This window comes from Mastomys coucha, unplaced genomic scaffold (assembly GCF_008632895.1).
Source record: "Mastomys coucha isolate ucsf_1 unplaced genomic scaffold, UCSF_Mcou_1 pScaffold12, whole genome shotgun sequence".
NCBI lineage: Eukaryota > Metazoa > Chordata > Mammalia > Rodentia > Muridae > Mastomys > Mastomys coucha.
The window spans coordinates 10,530,188-10,545,309 of NW_022196894.1; the positions used below are offsets into that span (position 1 = coordinate 10,530,188).

General features: G+C 46.3%; 1 protein-coding gene across 10 annotated transcripts in view; it reads left to right on the forward strand.

The window, feature by feature from the left end:
* Positions 1 to 5,097: 5,097 nt before the first annotated feature.
* The window catches only part of Ntan1 (N-terminal asparagine amidase), a 14,791-nt gene continuing 4,766 nt past the window's right edge, over positions 5,098 to 15,122 (forward strand). For 2 of the 10 annotated variants that reach the window (XM_031363109.1, XM_031363113.1), the window contains exons 1-5: positions 5,264 to 5,454; positions 11,023 to 11,125; positions 11,200 to 11,265; positions 11,548 to 11,656; positions 13,291 to 13,364. In XM_031363109.1, the coding sequence (XP_031218969.1) occupies positions 5,374 to 5,454; positions 11,023 to 11,125; positions 11,200 to 11,265; positions 11,548 to 11,656; positions 13,291 to 13,364 (433 nt within the window). In that variant the 5' untranslated portion in view covers positions 5,264 to 5,373. Of the gene's footprint in view, positions 5,455 to 11,022; positions 11,126 to 11,199; positions 11,266 to 11,547; positions 11,657 to 13,290; positions 13,365 to 15,122 lie in introns of all 10 variants that reach the window. The other 8 variants (XM_031363110.1, XM_031363114.1, XM_031363117.1 and 5 more) reach the window with 7 other exon arrangements.

The window sequence follows — 15,122 nt, forward strand, 5'->3', positions numbered from 1 at the left end:
GTACAGCCTAGCTCACCTGGGGCTTCCCTGCTCACACCAATGCAGGCTTCAATAAAGACTCAGCCATGCTTCCATGACTGCTGTGTTGAATCTTAGCTTCCTGCTCCTAAAGGGAGTGGGGAGGTTAGAAACAAACGGGCATTGGTTAAGATGTTCTCCATGCTTTGAACAAGCCTATACACTTCAGAGAAATTGCATGCATTCTGGTCATGGCGATACACTTTCTGTAATTTTAGCACTTGGAGGCTGAAGTAGGAATATTTTTAAGTTAAAGTATAGTGAGATGTTTTTAAAAAGCTAAACATTTAGCTGGGTGGTGGTGGCAAACGCCTTTAATCTCAGCACTTGGAAGGCAGAGACAGGCGGACTTCTGAGTTCAGGGCCAGCCTGGTCTACAGAGTGAGTTCCAGGACAGCCAGGGCTACACAGAGAAACCCTGTCTCAGAAAAACCAAAAACAAACAAACAAACAAAAAAGCTAAACATTTTTGGAAGAAATTAATGAAGTTTCCTTGGAAAATAGAGAATTTTCTTTTTTGTATTGAGAATGAAAACCAGGGTCTTACACATACATGCACCCAGACAAGTTGTCTCAGTTAGGGTTTTACTACTGTGAACAGACACCATGACCAAGGCAACTCTTATAGAAACATTTAGTTGGGGCTGGCTTACAGTTCAGAGGTTTAGTCCAGAGTCATCATGGCAGCATCCAGGCAGGCGTGGTGCTGGCAGAGCTGAGAGTTCCACATCTTCATCTGAAGGCTGCTAGCTGGTCTTAAATCCCACACCCACAGGGACACACCTACTCCAAGGCCACACCTCTTACTAGCAGTGCCACATCCTGGCCCAAGAACACACACAGCATCACACAAGTCCCAGCTATCTTGAGGTGAGAAGAGTTGGCCAATGTTGTGTGTTTTACAGCTGTGTGCTTGGTAGTCTGTGGGGAATGGAGGACTCTGCATCTTATTTCAGGGTCATTGCAGCTTGGGTCCTGAATTTATTGTCTGGTTCCTCAGATCCCATATGCCTTCATGTCTGGCTTTAGTATTGTGTACAGGCTGTAAGCTGCACTCAGTTCTTTGGGAATTCCACTATTTACTAAGTTTCTACATAATGCTCATTCTTTGTGTGTATCTCCTCTCCCTACCTCTGGCTGTCCAGTAGCTCAGGGTGGCCTCAAACTCAGAGATCAGAGATCTCTGCCTCCCAAGCACTGGAATTAAAGGTGTATTCCCCCAGCACCGCCCCAATACATGATACTTTTTAAACAACATTTCTTCTCACTGCCTAGCTTCCCCACATCCATAAATTACGTATGTTTATGGAGAACATAGTATACAGTTTAGTCCTTTGTACTTGTAAGCACTTAACTGTTTAACTGCTGAGGAACCTTAACGTTTTCTGTCTTCTGGTTCTGTATAAACTATAATTCAAAGCCATAGTCAGGGACTGGAGGTGGCTATGTGGACCTCTTGCTCCGCCAGGAGAAAAGACAAGTTCTGTTGACAACATCCACATCAGGTAGCTCACAGTCTGTTTTCTCTGGGCACCTGCACTCACATAACAAATAATAGTAGAAATTAAAAAAAAAAAAAGACGAGTACTTTAGACTCATGGGACTGCCATGAGTTCAAGGTTAACCTAGGCTATATTGTGAGTTCTAGGCCAGCAAGAGTTAGTTGCAGAGTGAGCAACTGTGTTGTGATTGATTGTTCCAGGAGACAGGCAACTCCTTTTGGGGAGTTCAGCTGAGCCTCTTCCAAAAGAACTATCACAGCTGGGCTTGTTGACTTTTGCATCTTGCCACAAGGGTGGGAAGGCAGTGAGACACTGATACAAATACACCTTGCCACCTGTTGTATGCAATTGCCTTAATTGCTTGGTGTGGCAGAGTAGTTAGGCCTGCAGAAGACTAGGAGAGGGGGCCTGTTATTCCTGCAGATGCAACTGGCTGGGTGGAGGACACCTGTTAGATTCAGGTGGGAGTCCCACTCACAAAGACACAGAGACAGAGATGAATGCAATTAACATGAGGTTTTAAATAATCCAGGATACTGGGTTCGGCTCACATTCAGGCAAGGGTGACCCCGAGGAGCAAAAGCACACACTTTTTATACCTTCCCAGTACATAGGTTTACAGCATGAGTTGGTTGTCTCTCACTGGTGGAGCTCATTTTTCTTTGTTTCCATTGCCCTCTGTGCCCCAGGTGAGGAGATACTTAGGCACATAGGAGCTTCCTGGAACTGGACTCCCTGAAATTAGGGCATCTCATGGGGATGGATGTTTGCTCAGTAAACCCTTCTGAAGCTGTCTGTCTTTAGGCTTAATGGACATTCCTGCCTTCTCGGTATTTTTCTGAGGTGTCCCTGTTTGCTCAATTCTTACACACCCACATCACTGTAGGTGATATTTCACCTAATACTCTGTAAGGAAGCCCCAAAGCTCATTTACTCCCTCAGATGAGCTTGAGTGGAATTATGCTTGGTGTCCTGGTTTGTTTTCTACACAACCTTAGGATCAGTAAGAATTGATACAAGCTAAAAGTCTTTTGGGAAGAGGAACCTCAACTGAGGAAATGCCTTCTTCAGTCAGTCCTGTAGACAACTCTGGAGAGCATTTTCTTGACTAATGGTTGATGTAGAAGAGGCTAGGACCATGGGGAAGTACAACTTTGGAAAGGTGGTCCTGGGTAGGTGCTTATAAGAAAGCAGATTAGCAGGCTACAAGCCACCAGGGACGAGCCAGTGAGTAGGTTCCTTAAGTTCCTATTCTGATTTCCTACAACTTTAAACTGAAATTCCTCTCCAGTAGCAATTTATCAGACTTTTGAAACAATAGATCCCAAAGAAATGTGAATTCTCCAGGAGAGACTTCAATAAAGCCCAGATAATGATGGGTTGGACCCAAACCATCAGGAATAAGGGCCTCAAACAGGAATGTGCAAAATGAATCATTTTTAATATATAAATGTAAGTAATAGATTAATCTAGCAGCTGTGTTTCTTTATCTTATGCTAGTCTCCATAAGACTAGCACAGAGAAACCAAGACTTATTTCAAGTAGCACCTCAGTAATTGAGGAGTTAAATGATCATTAACTCCTAACCTCTAAGGTAATATGGCTATCTCCCATCCATGACCCCAGTTCTTTCTTTTTTTAAAAAAGATTTTATTTTTATTTATTTTATGTGTATGAGTACACTGTAGCTGTACAGATGGCCGTGAGCCATCATGTGTGTGTTTTCTGGGAATTGAACTCGGACCTCTGCCGCCCCACTCGCTCCGGTCCGCTCGCTCCAGTGTAATTGTCTTCAGACGCACCAGAAGAAGGCGTCAGATCTCATTACGGGTGGTTGTGAGCCATCATGTGGTTGCTGGGATCCGAACTCAGGACCTTCCGAAGAGCAGTCAATGCTGAGCCATCTCACCAGCCCGACCACAGTTCTTATTGTCAGGTTCTTTAGACGTCAGGTGTGTTTCCATGATCTTGCTCCAGATTTCCTCATGGCTGCAGTTCATCCTCCTAGCCTATCTGATACTTATGAAATACAAAGCTCTGGTATAATGCAGTGAGCAGGCCTATGTTGAGGTGTACCCCTGAGGAACCATGCCTTGAGACAGACTGAATATAAAGATTGAATGGGGACCTGGAAAAGGGTAGAAGTGGAGAAGGACAAAGAGAGAAAGAGGGAAGAGAAGATGGCTGAGAACACATGGAAACAGAGTGAAAGAACTGGGGTAGCAAGCAGTCCGTCCTCTGTATGCTGGCTGCTGCTATTACACTGACCTTGCCCCTGGTGGCCAGCAGGCAGTAACACAAACTGTTGCTAGGTAACTCTTGGCCTGAGCCTAGTGGAACTGTCCCTACACCAACTCCCTCTTTCCTTCCTTGTGGTCCCTACCTCAGACCCCAGCCCTTCTTACCTCTCTTCTGTCCAGCTAAAAGCGTTAGGCTCCTTCATTAACCAATCAGGGATAACTGGGGGCGGGAGGAGGGGGTGCAGGGAGGTATATGTGAGGTATATGTGAAGCTGGTATACTTCAAACAGCTGCCTTAGGACTGGTAGCCACACTCCAGGGGTTGGAATCAGATCCCCACAAACCTTGACTACTTCGAGCATTGGCTCTATCAAGTATGTTTCTGAATGAGGACACAGAACTAGCCGTTCCTCTGTCTTTTCATCTAGGACTCTTTTTGTTGTTGTTGTTGTTTGGTTTTGGTTTTTCGAGACAGGTTTCTCTGTATAGCCCTGGCTGTCCTGGAACTTACTCTGTAGACCAGGCTGGCCTCAAACTCAGAAATCTGCCTTCCTCTGCCTCCCAAGTGCTGGGATTAAGGCATATGCCACCACCTGCCCGACTCATCTAGGACTATTAACAAGACTTGGGTTGGCTTGGCTCCCATAGCAGGTAAATGGTCTGCTTAGATGTGCATATCCTTTGCACTGTATTTAAACTAAGTGAAGAGTTTCCTGGGCTCCTTTGTCCCTTTCCCCAATATGGCCATATCGAATTAATCTTTTTTGAATAAATCTCCCATTTCTGCTTTCCATTTTAAACTAGGCTCTTTAGTCAATTGACTTATTGAAGACAGGTGGATTGGACCTGACTTGGGTAACAGGTTGTGACCCCGGAGTTCAATAAACAATCATATTCCTGCTTTGGTACCTATTACCTGTACTTCCTCTACCTCTCTCTGGTGGTCAGTTACTTTTGGAAATGGATGCTGAGGCACCATGGCAAGATCAGAATTGTCTCAGCCAAAACTTAATTTTACGTGTATTATTTACAATTCTAACTGAGATTGTTAGGGCGATAGCCTTGGCTTGGAGTCACACAAAACAGGGTTTAAATTTAGACCAATTGGTTAAAGGCGGTCCTGTTTCTTCCGCACCCACGCCCCCGCGGTGCCAGCAGGGTCCGCAATTCACGCGTTCCCCACGCCTTCTGCACTAGGTCTGCCAGCTGAAACGGACGTTAATTAATTACACTTTTGCAAATCAACTCTGCCCGAGGCAGGGGTCAGGGCTGGGTGACGCAAAGGGCGGGGCTACCCTCGCGGTTCTCCTTTCCGCGTCCCTAATGCTCAAGTCTCTATGACTACAGCTGCAGGTACCCGCCACGAGAGACTCGGGTAGAGAGTGGCCTCTGACAAGGTTTGGACTACATCTCCCGTGATGCCTTGCAGCACAACGGCTATTCCACCTCCTTGATCCCTTCGGGCTGCTCCACGTCCGTCTGGACTACAGTTCCGGGCCGACTCCGCGGTGGGCGTGGCATGGCGCAAGGCGGGCGCAAGGCGGGCGGGGCGGGGCGGGGCGGGGCGGGGCGGGGCGGTGGCCCCCTACCTCAGCCTGGCGGCGGCCTAGAAAATGCCGCTGCTGGTGGACGGGCAGCGCGTCCGTCTGCCACAGTCGGCTGTGGAGCTGGTCCGGGCTCACCCGCCTCTGGAGGTGAGCGGCCTACTCGGGCCTTCGGGGTGGGTGGGATCTCTGTAGCCTGGTCGCAGACGCGCTTTCACTAGGGACCTGGTGAGACAAGGCCCAGAGAGGTTAAGGTGACTTAAGGAAGGTCACACAGCACGAACGTAGCGCTAGGACACTACGTGGGCTCTGCAGGTCGGGCGCTCGTGCGGCTTCCCGCATTACCCAGCTTCAGACAGGTGTGAGCGGGGGTCCCAGTCCTTTGCGCGCCCGTTTCTGGCCCCAGGGCGTGTGGGGGGTACGAATTATTTTTTAGCCAGAAATAAGAGCTTCGTTTGGAAGTTGCTGGGTCCGGGAGGACTGCGCCCTGATGGAGTCTTGTTCTTTCCTTGAGGGGACCTCTGAAAGAGTGCTCATAGTGAAGGCAGTGATGACCAAGTATCCCACATACTAGTTTGGACTCAGCCCGTCCATGGATCTCACATAGTACAGTCTAGGAGGGGACGTTGTTTCCTAATCAGTTCACTCTGAGAGGTGAAGCTCCGGAGCCTGGGGTTACGGAAGTTTCCTCTGAGTCACTGTGAGGTTTGTGGTTGTCTTCCTCCGGATCTGCTTCCTGGAGCAGACCTTCCTGAAAGCAGTGGCATTGTGCTAACCAAATATTTGTTGGGTAAATGAATGAGCAGAATGACCCCCGAGAACTACGGGACAGGGGGACTGTGACTGTTAACTTGAATTTCAAGACAGACTGATCCTAAAACTGGCTCCTGCAAATTGGGCTAGGCACTTTGTCGATGAAGGCAGAAATAATACAAGAAAAGTTCCAGCCACTTCAAGGATTTAGGAGATTCTCTCCTATGTCTGAAACTTGTAGTTTTAGTGGCCACAAAGCACATTACTGTCGGGAGAAGACAGAGACAAGGTGATGTGAGGTGGTGTCTCCAGAAGCAAGGGTTTCGTTTATTTAGGGAGATACAGCCCAGAAGGGATGCAGAGTGGAGAGTGGGCTTTCAAGAGCAGGGAAGTGGGGTCAGGGAGGCCCCCAGTGAGGGCAAAGAGGGCTGCACGCAGAGGCCAGGGAGCAGTTGGAGTGAGGACTTCATGCCCACTTGCCTTAGGGGATGATGTGTAGGCTTTGTAGAGGGAAGTAGAAAATCAGGTCCTTGGTCACAACCATTCTTCTCATAGTTTTGGTTTAGTTTTGTTTTTGAGACAGGATTTCTCTGTGGAAACTGAACTTGCTCTGTAGACCATTCAAAGATCTACTTGCCTCTGCCTCCCCTACTTTATTTATATGCTAGGCAATCTACTGTTTAAAAAGATTTGGGACAGGGTCTGTGTAGCTCTGGGATCTCACTGTTGGCTGGCCTCTGGCTCTCAGAGCTCTTCTCTCTCCATTGTCCCAAGTGCTGGGGTTAAAGATGTGCATTAACACATGCTGATTTGTTTTTATTGTCTGTGTGAGTGTGCGTGCACGGGAAGGCCTGAAGGCGGCATCAAGCCTCTGCCTCTCCACTGTGTGCAATGCCTTTTAGGTGAGGTCTTCCCTGAATGTTTGTCTTAGCTCAGCTGGAATGGAGCAAGCCCTAGCAATCCTCTTGCCTCACCCACCTCAGAGTTGGGGTTATAGGCATGTGTGGGAGTCTTGGCTTGTGAGTACTGGGACCCCACTTCTGGTAGGTTTCCCACAGCAGTTTGCAGCATCTTCTCTGTGTGAGCCCTGACCCCCTTTTCTTTCTAGAGAGACAAGCTGACCGTGAATGTCTAAGATCTCTTACTTCAGCAATACTGTGATTAGAGTTATTATCCAATGTGCCCATCATGATACATTTTTAAAAATTAATTTGGGCAGTGGTGGCGCATGCCTTTAACCCCAGCACTTGGGAGGCAGAGGCAGGCAGATTTCTGAGTTCGAGGCCAGCCTGGTCTACAGAGTGAGTTCCAGGACAGCCAGGGCTACACAGAGAAACCCTGTCTCGAAAAAAAAAATTATTCTCTCATATATTACATCCTGACTGCAGTTCCCTCCCCACCCGTGATAAACTTTTTGAATGACAACATACTATATATTTTTGGGTTTGGTTTGGTTTGGTTTTTCTGATACAGTTTCACATACTCATGTATATCTCAGCCTTGTAAGTTCTAGGATTGCAATTGTAAACTATAAACTATCATGCCTGGTTTATTCCTGTGTGCCCTGTCCTTTCCTCCCTTCCTCCCCCCTTTCTCTTTCCTTTATCCCTTTCTCTCTTTCTTTCTCTCTTTCTTTCTCTCTTTCTTTCTCTCTCTCTCTCTCTTTCTTTCTTTCTTTCTTTCTTTCTTTCTTTCTTTCTTTCTTTCTTTCTTTCTGGGGGTGGTGGTGGTGTGAGACAGGGTTTCACTTTGAATCCCTGGCTGTCCTGGAACACAGAGATATGCCTACCTCTGTCTCCCAAATTCTAAGATTAAAGGCTTGCACCACCATGCCTGGCTTCCTATGTTTTTCATACATCAGTATTTTGTGACTACAGCTTCAGTGAGTCATAAGCCTGAGTAGTATTCCCCTCCTCCTTTCCTGCAGTTACACTTTCTTGGGCAGCCACAGTCTGAACTTTTTAGATGGAAAATTCCAGAACACTTAACTGTTCTGTGTATGTCTCCCCTCCCTCCCTTCTTTCATGAAAGGTCTCCCTGTAGCTCTGGCTGATCACCAACTCATGATCTTTGAAGCCTCACAGGCATGTGGCACCATGCTGGTTAGAAAGTCTGAAACACCTTTCATCATAGCTTCTTGTTAGGGCAATCCCATATTGTTACTGTTAAACTCCTTCCCCAGTATGCCTGGGTTTCTTGCTGTCTGGTTTTAGGCACCCATTGGTCAACCACAGTAGAAGGCCCATCTGTGCCCAGTGTGAGTATCTTAGCTCTTATCTACTAGAGTGAGGGCTGTGAGGATCACACACAGTGTGGTGGCTTAAGTGAGAATGGCCCCTATAGGCTCATATGTTTGAGCTCATAGTTAGTAGAACTATTTGGGAATGAATAGGAGGTGTGGCCTTCTTAGAGGGAGCACATCATTGGGGGTGGGTTTGGAGGTTTCAAAAGCCCATGCCAGACCCAGTGTCTCTCTGCCTATATAACTCTCAGCTATTGCTCTTAACAGCATGCCTGTATGCTTCTCGATAAGGCCCTAATTAAATGCTTTTTTTCTTTTAAATAAGAGTTGCCTTTGGCATGGTGTTTCTTCACAGCCATAGAACAGTGACTAAGACACAATGTGACTGTCCTAGGCCCCATTCTTAGAAACATGTCAGGACTGGAACCCTGGTGCCTGCTTTTCACTTTGTTGTATAATTCAGTACAGTAGGCACTTGCAATGTGCGGCTGCTAACACAAAAACTTAACTGAGCACATGTGGAGAGATCCCCCTCGTAAGCACTAGTGACCAGTATGCTGAGATAGGCCATTTGGGGATTATACAGTCTGATCCAGGGTAGACAGCAGTCAGAAACCTGGGGCTTGGCAATCATGCACTCTGTGTTGGCTTCTGCTGTTTTAAGAGTTTTCTGTGCTGTGCTGGGGACGGAGTCCAGGACCTCCCACTCCACACCCCTGCCACTAAGCCACACCCAGACTTCCTGCTATTAATCTGGTACATACCCCAGGCTTCACAGTGCGGCAGGTACTTTCACATTTATGTGCCACTAGAAGAGAAAGTTGAACGTGGCAGAAGGGTAAGAGATGTGGGCTGGTCCTCAGAGTTACAGATAAGAACTTGCCTTTTCTCATGAGCCTCACACATGCTAGACAAATACCTACTTCTAAGATATACCCCTAGAAGAAGTGAAAGAAATATTTTATAACAGTAAATTACATGAATGCAAACTTCCATGTCACCTGTCACATTTTATTAGAACACAAGCACATCCATTGCTCTGGTTGTTTCACTGCATAACTACAGAGACCTTTAACCTTTAGGGTTCTCTTCTTTTCTTTTTAAAGATTTATTTTTTATTTATTTTATGTGTATGAGTATACTGTAGCTGGTATAGATGGCCGTGAGCTATCATGTGTGTGGCTGCTGTTGATCTCAGGACCTCTGCCGGCCCCCCTCCTCGCTCCGGCGTAATTTACTGCAGCTGTCTACAGACACACCAGAAGAGGGCATCAGATCTCATTACGGGTGGTTGTGAGCCACCATGTGGTTGCTGGGATCCAAACTCAGGACCTTCAGAAGTCAGTGCTCTTAACCACTGAGTCATCTCTCCAGCCCACTCATTCACTCTTTTCATACATGCACACCTCTCACTCATCCACATTTCTCACTCATGCACACCTCCCACACATGTCTACCACATACCTGCAGTTCTCCCTTTTTCTCATGCACACCAATGTACTGAAGTGAGGCCTCATTCAGAAACAGCTCTTATCAAGTAGGAAGAGAGCAAGTTCTGTGGCAAGGCCATGTCCATTGCTTTCCTTTCTTGTGTTAGTCTTGAAATGGTAACTTGTTCTTACTTTACTCACTGGTGGTGAGCCACTTGTGAACATGAGTGGTAAGAATCTGCCTATTAACTCCTCCCCAAAGGAGGTAAGGATAGGAATTGGGAAGCGGGAACTCGTGTCTGGTGTGTCACTGAGCTGGGGTGTGATGAAATGTGAGGCAGCCACATTAGCCTTGGCTTGTACAGTAACCAAGCTGCCTCACCAGTTGGTTTAGTTTGTGGTTTCTTTTGCTTTCCTGTGCTCCATGCCAACCTTGCTGGAGACCGACTTCTGAGCCCAGGACCTCATCAGTTCAGTTCTCATGTCCTTGCATCTGAAACATGGGAACTCATTAAAGGAAGACAATGCTTAATTAGTTAGACTGATCATTAAGTTCATTGGGTTTCTTGGATTTTATTAAGTAATTAGACACAAACTTGCAGGAGGCATGAGAAGTGGTAGAGGCGGATGTAGGACTGAAGCAAATATAGGACACCGACACATGACGAGGCTTGCTTATTACAAACTGGAAGGTAGAATTCATTTCAGTAGTGTGTCACCTCCCCCCACACATGAGTATGTGCCCAGGCTGGCCTCTGCCTCCTGAGCGTTGGGTTACGGGTGATTCCTACCATGTGCAGTCACTTTTGCCTTTAAGCCAGCCTCAGTCTTGTTTTGTGATGAACCACCACTCCTGGCTCAGATTTTCTCACACTTGTAAAATGGTGATACACACCTATAATCCCAGCACTCATGAGATAGGAGGATACAATGGACAGGGTAAGGGCAGCCTGAGTTACCCGAACTGCTGTGGACAGAGAGGGAGAGGGACAAAATAAGGCAGACACAGAGAGAGACAGCAAAAAAAAAAAAAAAAAAGTTAAATCTCAGACTCTTGAACTCTGGTGAAGGATTGGCCCCTCTCTCCTGGGCACTGGGATCTGTGTCACATATTTTTTTTAGTCAGAGGGAATGTTGCTGCTGCCTTTGTGCATCAGCCTTCTGTCACCAGTACACCCGCTTAGACATGTGGCCTGCCTCCCACTTCTGAGTACATACTGGCTCTCTCCGCCTCTCTAGGTCTTTAAGCCTCACTAATTCACACTACTATTTTATTCTGTTTCAATTAAACAGGAAAGAGCCAGACTTCTCAGAGGTCAGTCTGTTCAACAAGTGGGACCCCAGGGCCTTCTGTATGTTCAGCAAAGAGAGCTTGCAGTGACCTCCCCAAAGGATGGTAGGTTAGGAAGCAGTGCATTGGGCCATATCCTAAAGCTACTGGGTATTTCATGTTATTTCTTTTTTAAACAGGCTCCATCTCCATTCTGGGTTCTGATGATGCTACCACTTGTCACATTGTAGTCCTGAGACATACAGGTATGATGATAGAGATGAAGGAGACTATTTGTTAAACTATCCAACCCATGGATCCACTGACTTTCTCAGTTTGAGTTTCCTGGTGAAATTTGAAGCCATATCTTTCTTGTCTGCATAGTGTCTCCCTGGTGCCCTGGTCAGATGGGTTGGCTGGGCAGCATTGGAGTCTTTCAGTTTTCTTACAGGGTGCCTAAAGATGAGGTGGTCTACATGTCTCACTTGCCAATATTCTTCTTTATATTAAGAATAACTCCTTTTATTTATAACTCCCTTGTTTTCCAGGTAATGGGGCAACTTGCCTGACACATTGTGATGGATCTGACACCAAAGCTGAAGTCCCCTTGATAATGAACTCCATAAAATCCTTCTCTGAACATGCTGAGTGTGGAAGGTAAGTACCATGCTGTTGCTATATGGACACTATAGGGGAATGCACTGTGCTTGCACACCTTGAGCATGGTCGGTGTCTACACTGACTGGATGGATGGGTAGATGGGTGGGTGGGTGGATGGATGATAGATGGGGAAAGGGGTGGGTGGGTAGGTGGATAGATAGATAGGTGGATGGATGGGTGGGTAGATGGATAGATGGATGGGTGGGTGGGTGAGTGGATGGATAGGTAGGTGGGTGGATGGATGGATGGATGGGTGGGTAGGTGAATAGATGAATGGGTGGGTGGGTGTGTGGATGGATGGATGGGTGGGTAGGTAGATGGATGGGTAGATAGATGAATGGATGGATGGTTAGACAGGAGGGACAAGCCAGTACAGGACTTTTTGTTGGACAGGGCTCACTATATAGTCTGGCCTTGAATTCATGATCCTCTTACCCTGGCCTCCATAGTGCTGGGATTACATGTCAGGCTTCTGTGCTCAGTTTTAAAGTAAGTTTGGCTTTGAACTTGTGCAATATTGGAATCTTTGCATCTCAAGTATTAATTTGTTGTGGCCTATTCAAGAGGTATTTCTGTGGGATCCACTTGTTCTTAGGGCCAAGAACTTTCTGTTCAGTGTAGGCTCAGGGCTCATACTCTAAATAAAATAGGCAGGTGAGTAAATGTGTAGGAAGGTGTGAAGAAGGCAGCAGGATCAGCTGAGCATGATGGTGTTACACACCTCAGCAGGCCACAGTTTGAGCAAGGATGTAGGGTAAGAACCAGCCCAGACTAAGTGCCTCAGCATTTCATCCTTACCCTATGACACATGGTCATATACCAAAGCCATACAGCTAGTTAAGTGCTGGCCTGTGACTTGCTTACATAACTGGTCCACTTGCTCTGTTATTACACTTGGCTCTTATTTTCTTGGTAGCCTTTAAAGGAACTACTAGTACACAGGTACTTAGGGTCTTGGGGACACTACTGGTCAGCTTTATAGTGTAATAAGTAAGTTAAGAAATGGGGAGAAGGTATTGGGGGGCAAAGGTAGGAGGATGTCTTAATTTGAGGGTAGCCTTATCTTAAAAAATAAATCAAGTTTAAACTTTGTATATGTATGTATATATGCTAGAAATTGAATATTGCTTGCATATGCTAACAGTGTGTTGGCACTAAGCCCTTTTTAAAACTCAAACCTTGTGGCTGGGTCTGTGTTATAGGCTGGTGTGCTTCCCAGGCTTTTGACTTGTGTGGTCATAAAACTGCCTTTTCCTTTTGCTTTGGGGAGAGGCTAGCCACAAGGGTTCTCAGAACATAACTGTTAGCTATCCCTGGTCTACTTGCAGACAGTGTTTAGTCATTGTGGATATGGAGGCCAGCCTGGTAGGAGTGGTGGCAAAGCCATGGCAGTCGCAGCCCAGATGCTCTTTGGTAGAGGTACTGAGAAGTTGTAGAGTGTTCCATGTGGGTGGCCAGGTGACACTGCACTGAGGACGGGCCTTGCAGCAGTCACATGGCTCCCCATTATGCCCACAAGTATTTTCATCATATGTTGTGGATGCTCATGGGAGTCACTCACTAAATATCACCTTAAAACCTGCACACAGTCTTGTCTTGTCCAACTCTGACCATTGTACCTCTCTTGGCAGGCTGGAAGTACATCTTGTGGGAGGCTTCAGTGATGACAGGCAGCTGTCACAGAAACTTACTCATCAGCTTCTTAGTAAGTTCATTCCCCCACTACAATTACAAACACGTGTCAAAGATGCTCTTTTAAAACAGGAATTAATGAATTCTTGGGGAGTGCATACTCTGAGCTTATAGAAACAAGAGTAACTCTTCTGGCAGGAGTGGTCTTTGTAATCTTCAGAAAATGAAAACAGCAACGATAGATAGGCTTTTCTGTTAGAGCAGTTGAAGAGAAGACACGGTATGCACTGGCTGTGTAACAGGTGTTCACTAATGCTACACACTGCCATTGAGGAACCTGGCACTGTGGCTCAAGCCTTTTAAAGGTTCATTCCCCTTCTTAGAATCCATTCTAAGAAAATCATCTAAAGTGTGCTGGCAGGATGGCTCACTTCCCACCAAGTCTAACAGTTTGATCTTTGGGAGGAAGAAACTGAGTCTTGTAAGTTGACCTCTGACCTTCTTACATGCTTCACAGAGAGCACACACAAGTAAGAAAATGTAAAAAACCAAACATTTGCATAGAGATTCTGACTCACGGATGAGCAAAACAATAGTTCTGACAAGAGGAAACACCCAGTGTCTTGAGAAGGTTTACAAATCACTAGCTGTTACCTCCCAGTGGACCCAGGCGTGGAGTCCATGCTTGCAATCCAACACTTGAGAGGAGAATGAGTGAGGCAGAAGGTCGTTTTATTCCTCACCAGCCTGAGCTACACAATGAGACCAACAAAAAAAAAAAAAGCACTTGTGAAAGCTTGGTATGGTAGAACACCTTTTTAATTCCTAGCATTTTGGGAGGCTGAGCCAGGTGGATCTGAGTTTCAGGGTGGTCTGGTTGATGTACTAAGTTCAGGGCAGCCAGGGCTATGTAGTGAGACCCTGTGTCAAATAAACATTATTAAGAAGTTTTAATTGCATAGGGCAGGGGGTGGGGTGGGAGTGAGGGTAGGAATGAACCTGTGTCTAACAAAAGCAACCAGAATATAAAACTATATGGTGTGTCTGATGTATGTATCTGGTACAGTCTCTGTTATGAGCTTAGCTGTGCACAGAAACTGAAGGGTAACCTACAGTGGGGTGATGGGCATTCAGAACTGTGCAAAGAAACTGAAGGGTAACCTACAGTGGGTTGATGGGCATTCAGAACTGTGCACAGAAACTGAAGGGTAACCTACAGTAGAGTGATGGGCATTCATAACCTACTCACTTTTGTTCTCTTGTCCAAAAACATTCACAAAATTTTAGCCCTGGGGACTGGAATGATGGTTCAGTAGTAAGAGCACCCAGGTTCCAGAGGACCCAGGTTCAATTTCCAACACCAACATGGCAGCTCATAGCTGTCTATAACTCCAGTTCCAGAACCAGTGGTTCCTGGAACTACTATGCACATGGTACACATACACATCACAAGCAAACTCTTATACACATAAAGAAAATTCTTTTGCTCTAATAAGACTCAAAGAGTCAGTCTCCTTGTAGAACGCCCCCTTGTGGGTGCTGGGAACTGAACCCAGGCCTTCTGCCAGAATAGAGTAAGTGCTTTTATCACTGAGCCATGTCTCCAGCCCCATTAGTTAGACGTAACAGACTCCATTTTTTTCTTTTACACTTAAGTGCATGTGAGCATTGGGTCACATGTGCACCATATAGATTGAGCATGGAGGTAAAGACAACTTGGGGGAGTGGGTCCCATATATGGAACATAGATTGCAAGAGCCTTTACAGATTTCACCTTCTTGCTGGCCTAACCTCTACTCTCACCTGCCTCCCCACCTTTTTTTTTTTTTTT